Genomic DNA, 19,772 nt, shown 5'->3' with positions numbered 1-19,772 from the left:
GCACAAAAAAAAAAAAAAAAAAAAGTGTGGACCGCTAGGAAGAAAAAGACAAGACATCAAAAAAGCTTTTAGCTCTCTTCATTTGATTTGAGGTTGAATTATTGCAATGGTGGAGCCAAGACTTTAAAACCAAAGTTGCAGACAGCTGGACTCTCCGCTTTATGAGTACACTGTCCATCTTTCATAATGAACACTTGACTCTTGGATATCCATTTTCCTTTCATTTTCGGAGTCTCTTTCTTCTTCTTCTTCTCTATATCTATTCTCCTAATTTCTTATCACAAATTCACCTTATACTGTTAAGACAACTCGAACACCAATTTCCATCTCTATCTTCATTTGTTAACTCTCCCTTATACTATTATCCATTCTTCCAAATCAGTTTGGCAACAGTGAAGTGCTTGCTTGCAGAATCAACAGTTAAGAAATTCAGAAGACCGTCATATCACAAATTTCAGGTAAGGAAAAACAACCTTCATATCACTACCACTTTTCAATTGCAGAAATAAGACTACTTTTTTTATTCTCTGTAAAGTAGCTTCAGAATTAATTATCATGCTTAAGCGCTCTTAATTAATAATCATGCTTAAACTGTTCAAGAATCCATAGCTGAAAACCAGTTTCTCTTACTTTCACTCTCACTCTTCTGTTTGTGTCATCCATAATCCATCCTTTTGATTTAATTCCTTTCTTTCTAACAGAAAAAACCAATCACCACAACTGGGTTCAAAGGTTCAAATGCACTGTCCGAAAAAGTTCGATTTATGTTATTACTACAAGGAAATTAGTAACTAATTATCATCCTTCTCTTTCTTGACTGTTTCTCTTCATCTCATTAACATCCTTCTCTGTATGAAAATTTTAATTAATTTTTATCATTTCTCTTCCTACGTAGTCAAAACCATGCCAGTGGGAGAAGTCTTTCTTGGCGCTTTTCTTGAGGTGCTGTTCGACAGACTAGCGCCGCGTAAGCTGTCGCTTCTTCCATGTGAAAATTGGATACGTTCAGAGTTAAAGCAGTGGAAGAGAAAGTTTTTAATGATCCAGGCAGTGCTCAACGATGCCGAGGAGAAGCAACTGACGAACGAGGCTGTGAAAGTGTGGTTGGAAGATCTCCAAGACTTGGCTTATGATGTGGACGACATCCTGGATGAGTATGCCACTCAGGTTCTAGAGCGTGAATTGATGAAAGAACAATCGACAAACAGAATTGTTGATTATTTCTCTTCTTGGACTCCAAGTGCTCTGATTTCCCAGGCTGATATGAAGTCCAAGATAGAAGAGATAACTTGCCGTTTAGAAGATCTCTGTGAAGATAAGAATTATCTTGGTCTGAAAGAGATTGCTGGAGGCTCATCTACTGTTGCATGGCAAAGACCACCTAGTACATGTGTGCCAACTGAACCAGCAGTTATCGGAAGAGATGCTGATAAAGCCAAGATACTTGAAATGGTGTTAAGCAATAAACAGAGTGGTGGCAGCTTTCATGTAATACCCATTGTTGGCCTAGGAGGAGTTGGCAAAACAACACTTGCTCGGGAAGTGTACAACGACAAGGCAGTGGCGGATTTCGATCCAAGAACATGGGTCTGTATTTCGGATGATTTTGATGTTATGCGAATTTCCAAGGCAATTCTTGAGTCAATCACTTCATCATCTTGTAGTCTACAGAACTTAAATGAAGTCCAGGTTCAGTTGAAAAACAAAGTAACTGGAAAAAAATTCCTCCTTGTATTAGATGATGTTTGGAGCAGAGATTATGGCTTGTGGGAAACTCTTAAGGCTCCCTTCATGGCTGGGGCACCAGGAAGTAGGATAATTGTGACCACACGCAACGTCGATGTAGCTTTAACAATGGGACAAAGTGAATATTTTAAGTTGGAACTTCTTTCAAATGATGATTGTTGGGGCATATTCGAGAAGCATGTATCTGGGAGCACAGTTGCTGTTTCAGGCCAGAATTTGAATTCAATTCGTGATAAAGTTGTTGAGAAGTGCAGAGGGTTGCCATTAGCAGCCAGGACTCTTGGAGGTCTTTTACGATCTAAGCAAAGATATGATGAATGGGAAGACATATTGAACAGTAAATTATGGGATTTACCTGAAGAAAATGGCATTCTATCTGTTTTGAGACTAATGTCACGCACTTAACTTCTTTGCTAAGTTCGTGCGGCCTTAACTCGTCGGAAATGAGCTAAGCAGCCTAACGCTCACAGGCTAACAGTATATGAACAAGAGAGAAGTATAGAGAAAATGTAAACTCTGTGTATTGCTGGAATTCAAGTTATATGATTTACATGGTGGAGTTGCCTATTTATAGGCTCAAGCACCTCAAATTAACTATGACTAAGCTACATGCTTCAGCATTAAGAAAACCCTGGGTGTCGGACATTGGTGCAGCCTTGGAAACGAAGCTCGTGGGTGTCGAGCATATGTGCAACCTTGGAAACGAAGGTGCTTAGTCGCCGAACCTAGCTGCTGAGTCGTTAACTTAGTTCCTAAGTTAACTTAGCTCTTAAGTCTGCTTCACCCTGAAGTATACTTAATCGGTAAGTAACGAGCAGCATGCTTGGGCAAGCAGGCTGGTCGTGACACTAAGCTATCATCATCTTCCTTTGCATTTAAAAAGATGTTTTGTTTATTGTGCTATTTTTCGCAAGGATTATGAATTTATGGATGAGGAACTTATTCTATTATGGATGGCAGAAGGTATTATTCAACAGTCTGAAAACAAGCATCTGGAAGACTTAGGTCGTGAGTATTTTCGTGATTTACTTTCGAGGTCAATATTTCAACGGTCAAGTATCAATATTTCAAAATATATAATGCATGGCCTTGTCAATGATTTGGCTCAATGGATATCTGGAGAAACAAGTTTTAGATTGGAGGATGAATGCAGTCTCATGTCAATAAAAAGATTTGATAGAATTCGACACTCTTCTTACACATTTAGACGTTATGAAGTAAAAAAGAATTTTGAAGTTTTCCATAAAGTTGAGTCCCTGAGGATGTTACTGAGAATAGTCTTGCCACTGGGGTACGGAGAAATGACTTACGTTACTATGACAGTTTTTTTGGATTTATTGCCAAAGCTCAAAAAATTGAGAGCACTGTCTTTAACATACTACCATGTGATGAAACTACCCAACTCAATTGGAGATCTAAGACATCTAAGGTATATTAACCTTTCTGAAACTCAGAAACTACAAGCCCTACCTAGCCGCATGCATACCCTCAAATCTCTTCAAAAGCTATCCTTATTGCAATGTCCTAATATCGAATCCATTACAGCAGAAGATTTCCCCTCCAACCTAAAATCACTTACACTTCCTCTCAGTATCTACAAGCCACTGACTGAGTGTGGTTGGCACAAACTTACCTCTCTTAGAAGACTCTCAATTTCGGGATTATCTTTTCCAGAGGAGGAGATCATAGAAATAAAGTTTCCCATCTCTCTAATACATCTGAGCATCGTTAGCTTCCCGAAATTGAAATAACTATCTTCCAAAACTTTCGAATTTCTTACATCTCTTGAATCTTTGACTTTCAGTGGTTGCCCAAATCTCATATCCTTGCCAGACCTTCCATCCTCACTTTTGTCACTATATATTTACAATTGTCCTTTAATAGAAAAACAGTGCAAAAGGAATGAAGGACAAGTACGGTCCAAGATAGTTCAGATCCCTCGCGTTGAGGTAAATAATAAACTCATCTACACCCTTGTCACTATAGACCGTTGGGAGTCTCTGAACCACATGGACTACAAGTTAGCTTCACTCAGACTGGTTCACGGGAACCACATGGTTTGAGATTTCTAAAGCTTCTGGTTTGGAACTCAATCACTTGACCCACTTACTTTGTTTAACAGCTGATCATGTTCTTGTTAATGCTAGAATGTATGATGATGCCCAGGTGATATTTAGGCAGTTATCTTAAAATTTCTTTACTAAATATTTTTCTGTTAAAACAGAGCACCAGAAAACTTGTGGCACACAATGTGCCAAATAAAGACATTTATTACAATCTTGCTCAACCATTAAGAACAAAAATTTCAATATATTGCAAGTGATTCATTTCACATTCCTTAACAAAGTTGTTGACTAATAGAATACTCTGAATCGACTGAAGGGATTTAGAGGTTACCAAAAGGTAGTCCAATGGTTTTACAAGGAACTAAAGCACCAAATAATTCTATTCGCATGAATTGTTTGTCCAATGTCCAATGTTGAAGCACACCAAATAAAGCTCTAAAATATTCTACCAAAACTGTGTTACATTACCTCAACATTTGTCTTGAGAAATTTCGGATTTTTCTTGAAAAAACATTACATCAGTTCCCGAAGGTCTACACACTCTTCGTAATCTTCGTTATTTTGGTATAAAAAATTGCCCAAGTCTTGTTTGTTTACCGGAAGACGGCCTTCCTAATACTGTTTCAGAAGTGCTTATCAATAATTGTAGGAAGCTCAAAGCTCTATCTCTTCAATGCCTAGCCTTATATGAATGTCCAAATATGGCTCTCTCCTGAACAAATTGAACTCTGCACTTTACTAACCTCTTGTTCATGAACTCAGCTTCCTGGAAATTAATGCTCCACTGGAATATACTGAAATAAAAACAGAGTACAAAATGGACTCATATAATTTAATATGAAATTATTTTATAAATCACCACAACGACAACCACCACAAACACTCACCACTACCAGCCAACAAAACACTCAACACTACCTGCAAAAAAACACCCAACACTGATTTAAATTTCACATGGAATAAAATCAACAAATAAATCTAAAAAAGTGAACAAATCTTTTTCAAAATCTCTTAATTTTTTCAAACAAAATTCACAATGCCCGAGTGTGGAGGCTTAGAAGTTAGAAGAGAGGCATAGTTACGGCTTGAAGGCTTGAGCTTGGATCAAGACGTGACGGGCTGCCGTTCGCCGGCGACCTTCCCTGGCGGCGACCCATGCTCATCCTTGCTCAAATCCGGTCATGGCTGCAGTGTTTTCTTTAATTGGTAAGGAGAGAGGGAAGTGAAGAAAGAGAAGAAAAAAAAAACAAAAGAAAGAGGAGAAGAAGAAGAAGTAGAAAAGAAGAGAAAAAAATATACATACATATACTTTAGTCACATAATTACCTAAAAACCCTTAGTTAGTTGATAATTACCAAAAAACACTATGACCGATTAGACCTACACACTCAAATTACCTAAATGCCCTTTATCCTTTGACTTTTTTGACCTTTTGGAAAGTGCGTGTTCACGTCAAGTGATTTTTTTTTGGGGGGTTCTAATATATTAGAAAAATACTGGGGGCTTTTGTAATTTAAAACAAATGGGACCACTCGACAAATTAAACTTTATTTATTAAAATATATTTAACTAATAAGACAAAACAAAAGCAAAATTGAATTTGTTCGCAACGATTGGCAAAATTAGGATTGAAATTGGGTTGTGTGAAATCCTCTTCTTCATTGTTCTTCTTCTGTACTGTCAATTGTTTGTAATGTTGGGTTGAAGACATAATTGTTTCAAGCTTGGGATCGTTGGTTAGCTTCTGTACACCAAGTGTTCGATAAATTGCCTCAGTTGGATTTTTGTTACATCACTTGAGGTTGAATATCCCAAAATCTACAACTCACTGGCAGTGTGAGGCTTCCACAAACTCACCTCTCTTACAACACTCAGGACTAGTAAATACCCAAATGCTGTCTCTTTTCTAGGGGAAGAGATGAAGTTGCCAACTTCTCCAACTTCTATGAAAATTGAAAGCTTCACAGAATTGAAATACCTATCTCCCAAAGTTTTCCAAAATCTCACCTCTCTTGAAGGGTTGTCAATCTATGGTTGCCCAAATCTTACATCCTTACCATAGCCTAGTTGATACAATGGTTGACTCGTGGTGTGGATCTTATCGTAAGCCCAACTAGAATTGGATTATGACATTAGGCTACATAGTAAATGTTTCGTATTGAACGTGATAAAACTCATTACGATTTTTTACCCATACAACACGTTAAATTATTTAAATGAAACTTTGTTTTTTTACATGCTTTGCTCCCGATTAGACATTTGTTAATTTACTTGCAACATAGAAATTTTTGTTATTCAATCATTCCCAAGGGTATTATTTCATTATTTTTTTTTAATATAAATAAGGATATATGTAAGTATTCAATTATTAAACTTTTATTGGAAAAAGATATATGTCAATTTAATCCAGCGGTCCTTCTATTTTAAAATTTTACGTTGAATTATTAATTTAATGTACATAATTGTATTAATTATTAATTGTTGAAAAAAAATTAAATTTGTGGATATATAGTTACCCACCCCGTACTGATTACAAACCCAATGAGTTTACCCATTCTTACCCAAATCCAATCCTTAATGGGGTGGGGTGAACCCAACCCAAATAAACTGGGTTGGGTGGGAACTTGACCCTTGGATGTCCATTTTCCATTTTAATTATTCATGGTGAAGCGTTGAGAGGAAAGGAAGAAACCTCTCAAACTTTTCATTTTCTGGGTCTCTTTCTTCTTCTCCTAAACTTTTCATTTCTTCTTTTAGTTTCTTTATCACAAATTCAAATACCAATTTCCATCTCTTCATCTTGCAGACACTGATTGCTTGCAGAATCCACTGTTAAGAAATCCAGAAGACCCTCATCACTAATCTCAGGTAAGGAAAAATAATCTTCATATCACCACCACTTTTATAATTGAGTGTGGAGAAATTTAACAAAACAATCATTATTATTTATAATTTTAAAGTAGCTTCAGAATTAATTAATCATCATACTTAAAGAGTTATAGTTTATTGTATTTGGGTATGTAATAGTTCAAGGATCCATAGCTTCGGAAAACCAGTTTCTCTTACTTTCACTCTCACTGTTCTTAATAATTATCAATGGTGTGAAATAGTTTATCACTGTTCTTAATAAGAATCCATGGTTTTTTTTTTTTTTTTTCCTGAATGTCTCAAAATATGTATTTAGAAAACTGGTAAGGCCGTGTCAGTACCAGACTTGGTTCAAAGGTTCAATTGCACTGTCCTAAAAAAGTTCGATAACTGTTATTACTACAAGAAAATTACATTCAAATTTGTAACTGATTATCATCGTTCTCTTTCTTGATTGTTGATCTTCATCTGATTATCACCTTTCTCCGTATGAGAATTTTCATTCATTCTTATCATTTCTTCCTACGTAGTCAAAACCATGCCAGTGGGAGAAGTCTTTCTTGGTGCTTTTCTTCAGGTGTTGTTCGACAGATTGGCGCCGCGTAAGCTGTTGCTCTTTCCATGTGAAGATGGGATACGTTCAGAGTTGAAGCAGTGGAAGAGGAAGTTTCTAATGATCCAGGCAGTGCTCAACGATGCCGAGGAGAAGCAACTGACGAACGAGGCTGTGAAAACGTGGATGGAGGATCTCCAAGACTTGGCTTATGATGCGGAGGACATCCTGGATGAATATGCCACTCAGGTTCTAGAGCGGGAATTGATGACAGAGCAATCGACAAACAGAATTGCTGAATATTTCTCTTCTTGGACTCCAAGTGCTCTGATTTCCCAGGCTGATATGAAGTCAAAGATAGAAGAGATAACTTCCCGTTTAGAAGATCTCTGTGAAGAAAAGAATGATCTTGGCCTGAAAGAGATTGCTGGAGGCTCATCTACTGTTGCATGGCAAAGACCACTTAGTACATGTGTGCCAACTGAACCAGCAGTTATCGGAAGAGATGCTGATAAAGCCGAGATACTTGAAATGGTGTTAAGCAATAAACAGAGTGGTGGTAGCTTTCATGTAATACCCATTGTTGGCCTAGGAGGAGTTGGCAAAACAACACTTGCTCAGGAGGTGTACAACGACAAGGCAGTGGCGGATTTCAATCCAAAAGCATGGGCATGTGTTTCGGATGTTTTTTATGTTATGCGAATTTCCAAGGCAATTCTTGAGTCCATCACTTCATCACCTTGTAGTCTAGAGAACTTAAATGAAGTGCAGGTTCAGTTGAAAAACAAAGTAGCTGGAAAAAAATTCTTCCTTGTATTAGATGATGTTTGGAGCAGAGATTATGGCTTGTGGGAAACTCTTAAGTCTCCCTTCATGGCTGGGGAACCTGGAAGTAGGATAATTGTGACGACACGCAGCGTCGATGTAGCTTTAACAATGGGACAAAGTGAATATTTTGAGTTGGAACTTCTTTCAAATGATGGTTGTTGAGGCATATTTGAGAAGCATGTATCTGGGTGCAGAGTTGTTGTTTCAGGCCAGAATTTGAATTCAATTCTTGATAAAGTTGTTGAGAAGTGCGGAGGGTTACCGTTAGCAGCCAGGACTCTTGGGGGTTTTTTACGATCTACGCAAAGATACGATGAGTGGGAAGATATATCGAACAGTAAATTATGGGATTTACCTGAAGAAAATGGCATTCTCTCTGTTTTGAGACTAAGCTACCATCATCTTCCTTCGCATTTAAAAAGATGGTTTGCTTATTGTTCTATTTTTCCCAAGGATTATGAATTTATGGATAAGGAACTTATCCTATTATGGATGGCAGAAGGTCTTATTCAACAATCTAAAAACAAGCATCTGGAAGACTTAGGTCATGAGTATTTTTGTGATTTACTGTCGAGGTCAATATTTCAACGGTCAAGTATCAATGGTTCAAAATATATAATGCATGACCTTGTCAATGATTTGGCTCAATGGATATCTGGAGAAACAAGTTTTAGATTGGAGGATGAATGTAGTCTCATGTCAATAAAAAGATTTGATAGAATTCGACATTCTTCTTACACATATAGAGATTATGAAGTAAAAAAGAATTTTGAAGCTCTCTATAAAGTTGAGTCCTTGAGGACGTTGTTGAGAACATTCTTGCCATTATGGTACAAAGCAACTTACGTTACTAAGACCCTTTTTTTGGATTTATTGCCAAAGCTCAAAAAACTGAGAGCACTATCTTTAACATGCTACCATGTGATGGAACCACCCAGCTCAATTGGAGATCTAAGACATCTAAGGTATATTAACCTTTCTGAAACTTGGATAAAATGTTTACCTGAGTCAACATGTTTACTGTTCAATTTACAAAGTTTGATGTTGAGAAATTGTTGTTGTCTTGAGAAGTTGCCTTCACACGTGGGAAATTTGATCAATCTACGCCATTTTGATATTAGAGGGTCAATATTAATAAGGGAGATGCCATTGGGAGTGAAAAACTTAAAATGTTTGAAGACACTGTCAAATTTTATTGTTGGTAATGGTATTGGATCTAGCTTGAAGGATTTGAAAAGCTTAAAGTTTCTTTGCGGAGAGCTTTGCATTTCACGTTTAGGGAATGCAGTGGATTGTCAAGACACAACAGAGATGATATTGTGTGAGAAGAAGGACTTAGAAGCGTTGGTACTAGAATGGAGTTCATCTAATCCCTCATAAGATGAAGCAGTGAAAATTGTTCTTGACATTTTACAGCCTCATGAAAATCTTAAAGAGCTGACAATAAGAAATTAAGGCGGCCAAAAACTTTCATCTTGGATATGAGATCCATCATTCTCCAAGATGGTGGATTTGAAATTGGATGGATGTGAAAACTGCACTACCTTGCCTTCGCTAGCACTGATGGGCTCACTTCAGAACCTCACAATCAGATTGATGGGAAAAATGAAAAAGATAGGTGGTGAGGTTTATGGAGAGGGTTGCTCAAAGTCTTTTCAATCGTTGCGGACTCTTTGTTTTGAGGATTTGCAGGAGTGGAAGTATTGGGACCCTGTAGAAAATGACCATGTCCAAAGATTCCCTTGTCTTCAAAAGCTTTCAATTTCTCAATGTCCTAAACTCTCTGGAAGATTACCTAATCATCTCCCTTTGTTGGATAATCTTGTGATTGATGAGTGTGAGCAGTTAGTGGTTTCATTTTCAAGCCTTCCAATGCTCAGATCATTAGAAATAAATAGATGCAAAGGCATGGTTTGTTGTAGCCTTGTTGATTCAGAGGCGCTAAACTCCATGAGTACAGGTAGAGAATCAAACTTTCCAGTGTTTAGAAGCTGGTCAAGGGAGGGATTTCAGAAACTAGAACATCTGTCAATTGTTGGCTGTGAAGAGCTCATACATTTATTGGCAAATAAGATTTGTCCAGAGAATGCACCACAAGAGTCGAGTTACTTCACCTTCCTTCAAGAGCTGCATTTAAAAGAGCTCCGGAATCTTGTTTCGTTTCCAGATGGGTTACTTTCAATCTTGAGCAGAGTTACTATCAGGCAATGTGACGCCTTAACATCCTTGCACGAGGGGTTGAAGCACAGCAATGCACATCTCAAGTACTTGGAGGTTTATGACTGTCCTTCTCTAACATTCATTGTGAGAGGCCGTTTGCCTTCATCTCTAAAAGAGCTTTCTATTATTAGATGTGAAAATTTGGCGTGCATTTTGGATAATGGAGAAGATATTTGTACTTCTTCTCCATCTTCTTATTCATTGGTACACAGGGACGACATGGACAACACCAGCACATCTCTTCTCTACAAATTAAGAATGGTGGAATGCCATTCTTTGACGCATTTATCCTCAACAGACCAGTTACCTTCAACACTTGCGGAGCTTTCTCTTGCAAACTGTTCAAGTCTCAGAACCTTGGGACAGTTATCAAAGGGACTTGTGTCCCTTTTTTATTAGCGACTGCCCACAGCTAGAGTCACTAGCATCTGGGAGTTTTGACTGTAACATGCCTATTGAGATTCTTTCTATCCAGAAATGTGAAAACCTTAAATCCATTCCGGAGGGCTTACGCACTCTTTGCAAACTACGTAGTATTCATTTCTATAGGTGCCCAAGTCTTGTTTTGTTTCCGAAAGATGGGTTTCCTGACACTGATTTAGCAGTATTTATCTTTGGGTGTGAGAAACTACAAGCCCTACCTAGCCGCATGCACACCCTCAAATCTCTTCTGAAGCTATCCTTATTGCAATGTCCTAATATCGAATCCATTACAGCAGAAGATTTCCTCCCAAACCTAAAATCACTTGCGCTTACTCTCAGTATCTACAAGCCACTGACTGAGTGTGGTTGGCACAAACTTACATCTCTTAGTAATCTCTCAATTTGGGGATTATCTTTTCCGGAGGAGGAGATCATAGAAATAAAGTTTCCCACCTCTCTAATATATCTGAAAATTTTTAGCTTCCTGAAATTGAAATACCTATCTTCCCAAACTTTCCAAGTTCTTACATCTCTTGAATCTTTGCGTTTCAATGATTGCCCAAATCTCACATCTATGCCAGACCTTCCATCCTTACTTTTGTCGCTATATATTTTTAATTGTCCTTTAATAGAAAAACAGTGCAAAAGGAATGAAGGACAAGAATGGTCCAAGATAGTTCACATCCCTCGCGTTGAGGTAAATCATAAATTCATCTAAACTCTGGAAGAGGAAATGAGCTGAATCCGATACTAATTCCTTCCATCATTGTAATCAATTTAGGTATGTCAATTTTTGGCTCATAAAACAATTGTTATCATTGAGAGAATTTAGAGTTTTACAAAAACAATTTTGTCATTTCATGCGGGGAGAAACTGAACAGTCTGACGGATGCAAAATGCCAACATTGCAATGGTAGGGGTAAGCTTTACATTTTTCAGCTCAATGTAGAAAGAAGCTAACAACAGAGCTCACCACATTGTGGATACAACAGTACAATGTCCTCATTCATGTTTCTAGTAACATAACTTTAATAGGTCATAATGCTACTCCATTCTGGATGTATGGATCACTAGAAACCTGTAACAGCATGGAATGTTTTGCACTCGTAATATTTTAAAATTAATTAATTATTATTTTTTTTTTTCATTCGTTTCTCTTTTGTTTATTTGAAGTGATCTTATTTATTGATTTAATTTTTTTTCAGAGGGACTAGAGTACAGCTTCCTTTCAGAATATGAAGCTCAAGGGCTTGCTACAATTAAGTGCTTCTTCGCCTCATTTGATTCTTTGAAAGTTTGTAAGGTAATCAAAAGGAATTTGTGGAATAACTCAAACTCTTGATATTTTGTAACTTTTTAAATACATAATATCCACAGATACTGAAGTTTCTTTATATACATAATATAAAGTCACAAAGTTGCAATGTCTATACTAGTTATTGACATCTGTGTTAGTTTTGGGGCATGCTGTTGGCAATTTTAGGGGCTTCTCATCTCCTCAATATATGGTCATTGGAGAAATTGAATAGGAAAATTGTTTTAATGACCTGGCATGTGACATTGTGTATACCTTAACCCTTTAAAACCTGAATCCAAACTCTATAGCATGAATTGGTAACTCTAACTTTGGAGGTTTTTAGTGCATGAGTTTAGAGAATATTTTGCATGAAAGTGGGGACATTAGTTGTTGCATGCATATTGCAATCTGAATATCTTGCTGATCTGCATCCTTAATCTATATCTCTTAGACGAACAGAAGTATGCTATCTTTCCTTGAAAATAAATCATGTCATTATGTGACTTTCTTTATGCAGGTTCTGTGTAGAAGAAGTTCTCCTTGCTATGTAATACCTCCATATACTTGGGATTGTTTACTGGAACCTTAAGCCAGAAAATGTTCTTGTAAGGGAAGATGGACATATAATGCTCTGTAACTTTGGTCTTTCCCTTCGTTGTGCTGTCAGCCTAACAGTAGTGAAGTCGTCAACACTCGGGTCTGAAACCCTGAAAAAGAATCCAGTTTATTGCATTTGACATGCCTGCATCAAACCCTCGTGTATCCAACTGTCATGTATTGCCCCTACAACTTGCTTTTCTCCTCGATTCTTTTGAAAATCCAAGAAAGTTCAGAAACCAAAGAATGAAACCAGGAACAGTTACCCCACTGCCAGAGCTTATTGCTGAGCCAACCAACACCCGCTCCATGTCGCTTGTGGGAACTCACGAGTACCTGGCGCCTGAAACCATCAAAGGTGAAGGGAATGCGGTGCTGTTGATTGGTGGAATTTTGGGATCTTTCTGTATGAGCTATTATTTGGTATAACCCCCTTCAAGGGCTCCGAAAACAGGGCTACCCTGTTTAATAGTCCAAATCATTTCTGTTTCACAGCTATAATTTTTGTTGTCTCTAACTTTCAATTTTTATCACAAATTTGGTAAACATTTTCATTTCTAATCCTGGCCGAAACTCTAGACATTGAGCACATATCAAAGTTTTACTTTAAAAAATTCAATTGGTTTGTGTTTGGTGGAGAGGTAGCTTTTCTTCTAATAAATCATAGAACTCCTTTTGGATGTGGAAGGCAATGACAATGCACCATGGTTTGCTCAATAAAGTCTATGCTTGAAGAATGAATTTTTGGTGTAATATAGAGAGTTCTTAGTAAGAAAAGTAATCAGAACTATTACTGCATTGTAGTTAGATAGTTTTGTTGGATTCAAGAAAGCAACTGTTTTTATGACTTGAAAATTTCTTTGTTGAAGGTTTCTGCTATTCCTTTGTTAATTTTCCAAGAGGTGCTGCTGTTCAAATGTTGCAATTTTGGAGAGTTATGAGAATGTTGGTGAAGTTTCTATTGAAGCCTTCAAAAGGTTATGATTTCTTCTTGTCATGAGACCAAGTTATTCTAGTGTTATGATGGTCATAATCTCACATCCTTTACTACTTGTGCAGTTTAATATGAATGATTGTCCTTTGCAGAAAACGCAGGGTGAAGGGAACGAAAGACGAGAGTTGTCGAAGATATATAGCCACAATATTCCTTGGATTAACATTGATCACAAGTTCGTCTACCATCCCTACGATGAAGGACGATCTTCGATTAGATTCAATACTTTATTTACAACATTCCATCCTTATGCTCTTTTCAGGTCTGTCAAATTCTTGCACATAAACGGTACCATTAGTCACAATCATAGTTTATCAAATGGAGTTTTAATTATGTCACATTTGTAGGATCCAACCAAATTCCGCAAGTAGAACACTAGAATAACTGTTTAGAGGAGCAGCAGAACTGTTTAGAGGAACTCAAATTCCGCAAGTACTTTTTGTAAAAGCCTGCCCAACTGTCAAAGCATTATCCATTTTGGACACAACACGTTTTGAGAGCTTAGGAGCCCGTCCCAAGCGACGTGGGATATCACACTCCTCTTCTTGATGCACAATGATACTACGAAGAATATGCTTGAAGGATGAATATCTGGAGTTATTCACAACTTCAATTGTTGTTGAAAGTTTCTGCTATTGTCTCCACAAGTTTTTACTTGCTGCACTTCTTCCAAAGATGTGAATACAGACGCAACAAAGATTATGCTTAGAAGTAGTTTCTGATCAGACTTGAGAACATTTTGGTTGTACAAATTATAGATTTACATGATTTTTTATGTATTTTACATTTTCTTTCAATTCCTGTATAATTGCGTGCAATTGCATTTTCTTTTTAACTTCTTGTAATAGAATTTCTCCTGAGGGAGTAAGGTTCACTATTTCCCTTATCGGGGTGTAGTCTTTTCTTTAATCAATAAAATTTCATCGTATAGTCGAGGTTGCTTCTAAAGGGAGAAAAAAAACGAAAAAAAGAATACTTATTGCTATTCATTTGTTTATTATAGCAAATAATCGAGAAAAAATTTCAGTATTCCAAGTCACTATTATTGGATTTCCATTCATTGTCGTTAACCGTTAACTAAATCGCCGTTTTTAAACGTCCGTCATTCTCATTCATTCCAGAAATCGCTTCTTTTTCTCCTCCTCCAATTGTTCATTTTTTAGTAATGTTATATTTACTCACGATCTTACTAATCATCTTATTATCCTTTGTAAATATAACGCATAATATGGATACTATACGCATAATACAGATACCATATATAATTTTAACAAAGGTAATAAGAGGTTAGTAAACTTCCGTGACTAATCATAGCATTATTGTTTCAAAAGCCTGACTGTGACGCCCAAGTAACGAGCAATCACTTCACTAATATCCTCTTTCGCTTCCTCAACCACCAAAAGAATCTATCAAATCCCCCACAAATTCCCCAAATATAAACCATTTTCTCAGGGCAAACCACAAACCCAACCATTAAATAGTGGCCATCATCATGAGCTTCGTGCTTCTCAAATGGAGAACAACATCTATACCCTTCTCAATATAGACCGTTGGGAGTCTCTGAACCACATGGGCTACAATTTAGCTTCACTCAGACCGGTTTACGTGAAGCTTGCTTTGAGATTTCTCAACTGGGTCTGGTTTGGAACTCAATCGCTTGACACACTTGCTTTGTTTAACAGCTCATGTTCTTGTTAAAGCCAGAATGTATGATGATGCCCAGGTGATATTAGGGCACTTATCTTAAAATTTCTTCACTGAATATTTTTCAGTTAAAACAGAGCACCAGAAAACTTGTTGCACACAATGTGCCAAATAAAGACATTTATTGCAATCTTGCTCAACCATAAAGAACAAAAAATTCTTTATCCCTTTTGCTGAAACAACATTGCAAAAGGGATAAAGGACAAGAGTGGCCCAAGATAACCCACATCCCTCGCGTTGAGATAGATTGGAAGTTCATCCATGATCCAGAGGAAGAAGAATGAAGTAAATTTGCTTTCAGAATGAAAAAGGCTGAATTTGTCAATTTGCTTTCAGGTTTGTCAATTTCTAGAATCCCAACATTAACTTTAATCAAAACGATTAGATTTTCATGAAACAGTGTTCATTAATATTTGTGTTGTTCTTACAGGGACCAACCAAACAGTCTCAACTCTGGGATGCAGTATGACAAGAATGGAATTACAGTACTGATTCATAAACTTATATTAAGCAGTGTAACAAAGTTTTGAAGTGAGGTAATTAGTAAAAAAAATGTTTAAGACTTAATGCTTGCTGCATTATGATGAATTAAGCATAGATGTTGATGAAATTTTCATCTCTGTTGCTGAAGTTAACTGATTCTTCACCTCATTGATTCTCTGAAATATTCCAGGTTTAAGGTAATAACAGAAATTTGAGGAATGAATCAAATTCTGACATTTTCAATAGCTTATAAGTATCGTTAAAAGTAAAGTTTCTGATACTATGGTTGCAATATTTGGATTTGCTTTCAAATTATCAGTTCATGCTCTTGATGGGTGGACCAAGAGTAAGCTTGATATCAGTAGTCTAATGTCTTTAGACATGGAGCTGTTTATCAAGGTTTCATTAACATCTAGTTGGTTTGTGTTTTACGGATAGGTAGATCTTCTTGTAACGAGAGAAATGGAGCTGATTTGGATGTGAGACCACAACAAGACACTCTTCTTGGTAGAGCTTTGGATTATATTTTCTTTTCTTTTTATTAATTTATTTATATGTAATTGCATGCATTTGCATTTTCTTTATTTACCTATTGTAAAAGGATTTTTCAAGAATGGTAAGCTTCATTATGTCCCCCTCGTTTAGGTGTATCTTTTTATTCAATTAATAAAATTTTCTTGTACCGTCGAGGTTTTTCAAAGGCTTCATTGGCTGTTGCTTTCTGCAATTTAGTGTCAGTGTTCAAATGTTGGAATCTTGTTCAGCCTTGCAAAGATCAAGATTTGTAGTTGATGTGCTACGACTTCTGAATCAAAATACAAGTCGGTCAAGTTCTATCATATAGACCGTATGAGTTATTTTTTTGGGATAAACCCAGTAATTATTTTGAAAAAAGAATAAATAATACAAGAAGAGGGAACTCTCTTGTATGCTTTTACAGTCCAAGGAGAAGCTAATAAAAAAAGGCCGAAGACCAAGATGATGTACAATCCTCTACATAAACAGGCCTTGGCAAAAAACAAAAACAAACTATCTATACAAGACCACATAGCCCAAAAAAGGAATTCTTCATAACCGAAGGCCGGCCCATACAATCAGCCCACGTCAATAGTCCACATAAAAGGCCCATTCTACAACCCCAGCCCCAGCACCAGACCTCTTTATCACCCAAAAAGAGCGCAACCAGCCTTCCCAGCCAACGCCCCACAATTCCCAGAAGGTTATTCTTTCCTCCTCCCATCATGATCTCCTAAACCCTTTTACCAAGGGATCTGATTTTTTTCCGTCCTTTGCCCCCTTTAATATTCAAATTTGCCCAGCCTGCAACATGGTCCTGGAGCCTCATTTCTGATGTTATGGATCAAAGGACTTAAAGTAAGCTGTGATTGCAGAGGTTTAATGGTAGCTCGTATTGATGAAACTTGAGGGGCTACTTCAGATCGTGGAAGGCAGTCAATGAAACGCTCTTTTCGTTGGAGATGAATCTACGCAATAGGTTCGGAATCAGAGTTGAGAAAGTTATTTGCAATGAAACAAGTTATCAGTGTTACGCAACGGAAACATAAACTTTAACGCTAGCTTATTGAATATAATAATACAAGTAGTAAAGCATAAATAAATTACCAAAATTAAATGCAAAAATAAAGAATATCAGGAATTAACGAGGTTCGATATTAAAACCTACGTCCTCGGGCGTTGCAAAAGAAAGCTCCACTATCTCCAAACAATATTACAAATATTTGGGCAATACAACAAATACCCAAAACAAATGGGAGATACAATAAAACTTGCAAACTAAAGGGTCCTTAAAGAAAGAACCCTAAACAAAAGAAGTATAATGGAATTACAACTTGGGATACAATTAACATTGATTTAGGTCCTTATATATAGGCCCAAAAAGTTTCCCACTTTTCAATCCTAATCAATGTGGGACAAACAACCTTTTCTTGGCCTATTACATATAAGTCCCTAAACCTTTCTCCATTATCATTTCTACCCCATGTGATTTTGCTAAAAGCCATTTTTCAACAACACAAATCCTCCTCTTGGCGAATTAGTCAAACCTTCTAGTTTTGTATTCTTCTGTCAAATTTTGCAACACCTCCAAATGTGCCAAAAAGCACAATCAAGCTTGCAGGATGTTGATCAAGTTCAAACAGTGATTGAACTTGACATTGTCACTACTTTTGTGTCAAACAAACCTTGCCATTTCCTCTATCTCTAATTATCTCCATACCGAGAATCTTCTTGGCTTCCCCTAAATCCTTCATCTCAAATTTCTGTTTAATTCCTTTAACTTCTCAATTTCTTCATTCTTTAGCAATCAACATAAGTAGATAAATGAGATTATCACCTTGTAGCCTTTGAAAATACACATAGTTGTCAAATTTGCTTCTTGTGTACTCCGACCCATCATAAACCTATCAAATCGCTTGTACCACTGCCTCGGAGATTGTTTCAAACCATAACGATCTTTTCATTTTACAAACCCAATCTTCCTTCCCAATACTCCTAATCCTTCTGGCTGGGTCATATAGATTTCCTCTTCCAAATCACCGTAGAAACGCGGTTTTCACATCAAGTTGAACAGTTCAAGTTCATCTGAGCAACCAAGGTCACCAATCTAATGGAAGAATGCTTTACAACTGGAGAAAATACCTCATTGAAATCTATTCCTTCCTTCTGAGCGTAGCCTTTCGCCCACCAACCTTGCCTTTATCGATGTCTTTCAAATTCGGAAATCCTTCTTTCTTTGCTATACCCATTTGCATCCAATTGCCTTCTTATTCTTTGTATGAACAACCTCCCAAGTTTCATTCTTATGGAGAGACTGCATCTCTTCTTTCAGGGCTTTCCTCCACTTACCATTTTTGGAACTGCTAGCTACTTCATTATAAGTGGAAGGAACTTCACCATCTTCAATTGGGAGTGCATAGGCCACCGTATCAGCAAAACGAGCAGGCTTGCGAATTTCTTGTCTTGGCCTATTAACAGCATGATTCTTGTTGAGGTTCTTGGAATAATCTTTTTCTTCATCTCCAATGAACTCCTCTACCATAGGAGTCTCATTTCCAACTGGGCTAACTGATGTTGTTTCAACTCCACCGCTGCTGAGTATGCTCCACCTGTTGCGGAGTACTGAAAACCTTCATCTGGCTTCCTGTTTTCTTTTCTAAATAGAAGACTCTCATGTCACATCTCTACTAAACAGTATTTTCTTCGAACTTGGACACCAAGACGGTATCCTTTCACACCTGAGGTAACCCCCAAAATACTGCTTTCTTGCTCTAGGATCTAACTTAGACTCTTTCACATGATAATAAGCAGTGGAACCAAAACATGTAAAGAGTCATAATCAAAAACAGGTTTTCCAGACCATACCTCAATCGGCGTCTTGCCTTCATTGCAGTTGATGGTAGACGATTATGAATGACACGCATATATAACTGCTTCAGCCCAAAACTCTTTGCCCAACCTAGAATTGGACAACAACATCGAACTTTCTCAGTATAGTTCGATTCAGGTGTTCTGCCACCCCTGCTTCTGTGGTGTATTTCTTACTGTAAAGTGACGTACTATTCCTTCATCTTGGCAAACTTTCAAAAACGGATCACTACGATACTCCCCACCATTATCTGTACGTAGTTGCTTGATCTTTCTCGCAGTCTGAGTCTCATCATCTTTTTCCATTTAAGGAAAACACCAAGTACGTTATCTTTAGTTTTTATTACATACACCCAAACTCTTCTGGAAAAATCATCTACAAAAGTGACAAAATAGTGCATACCTCCCAAAGATGTTGTTTTGGTAGGTCCCCACAACTCAGAATGAACATAATCCAAAATACTCTTAGTATTATGGATTGCGGTGCCGAATTTCACTCTTGTCGTTTTCCCAGAACACATACTCCAGAAGTCCAGCTTACAGGTCTTGCACCTTTCAATAAGCCTTGATTCACTAAACTAGTAAGGCTTTTTCACCTGCATGCCCCAA

General features: G+C 37.2%; 5 protein-coding genes across 9 annotated transcripts in view; 4 read left to right on the top strand and 1 right to left on the bottom strand.

Moving 5' to 3' along the window:
* LOC116117836 (putative disease resistance protein RGA3) overlaps positions 1-13,941 on the top strand; it is a 29,695-nt gene extending 15,754 nt beyond the window's left edge. For 4 of the 5 annotated variants that reach the window (XM_031403847.1, XM_031403845.1, XM_031403844.1 and 1 more), the window contains one exon: positions 13,658-13,941. The gene's annotated coding sequence lies outside the window, so the exon portion shown is untranslated. The remainder of the gene's footprint in view (positions 1-13,657) is intronic. The other variant, XM_031403843.1, reaches the window with a different exon arrangement.
* LOC116117879 (putative disease resistance RPP13-like protein 1) lies at positions 374-3,497 on the top strand. The gene is made up of 3 exons (XM_031403884.1): positions 374-458; positions 896-2,138; positions 2,600-3,497. Exons 2-3 carry the CDS (start codon positions 904-906, stop codon positions 3,495-3,497), a joined length of 2,133 nt encoding a protein of 710 aa, XP_031259744.1. The 5' UTR covers positions 374-458; positions 896-903.
* LOC116117838 (putative disease resistance RPP13-like protein 1) lies at positions 6,597-9,439 on the top strand. The gene is made up of 2 exons (XM_031403849.1): positions 6,597-6,680; positions 7,211-9,439. The coding sequence occupies exon 2, from the start codon at positions 7,219-7,221 to the stop codon at positions 8,221-8,223; it is 1,005 nt and encodes a 334-aa protein (XP_031259709.1). The 5' UTR covers positions 6,597-6,680; positions 7,211-7,218; the 3' UTR covers positions 8,224-9,439.
* LOC116117877 (putative disease resistance protein RGA1) lies at positions 9,565-10,680 on the top strand. Its single transcript, XM_031403883.1, has one exon. It carries the CDS (start codon positions 9,565-9,567, stop codon positions 10,678-10,680), a length of 1,116 nt encoding a protein of 371 aa, XP_031259743.1.
* A 4,593-nt stretch (positions 13,942-18,534) lies between the features above and the next one.
* On the bottom strand, positions 18,535-19,469 carry LOC116117876. Its single transcript, XM_031403882.1, has 3 exons — positions 19,352-19,469; positions 19,161-19,254; positions 18,535-18,904 (listed from the first exon to the last, which is right to left on the bottom strand). Exons 1-3 carry the CDS (start codon positions 19,467-19,469, stop codon positions 18,535-18,537), a joined length of 582 nt encoding a protein of 193 aa, XP_031259742.1.
* Between the last annotated feature and the right edge of the window lie 303 nt (positions 19,470-19,772).

Source organism: Pistacia vera, unplaced genomic scaffold (assembly GCF_008641045.1).
Source record: "Pistacia vera cultivar Batoury unplaced genomic scaffold, PisVer_v2 Contig824, whole genome shotgun sequence".
Taxonomy (NCBI): Eukaryota; Viridiplantae; Streptophyta; class Magnoliopsida; order Sapindales; family Anacardiaceae; genus Pistacia; species Pistacia vera.
Note: the sequence above shows the minus strand (reverse complement) of the source record. Positions and strands in the feature narration are given on the sequence as shown.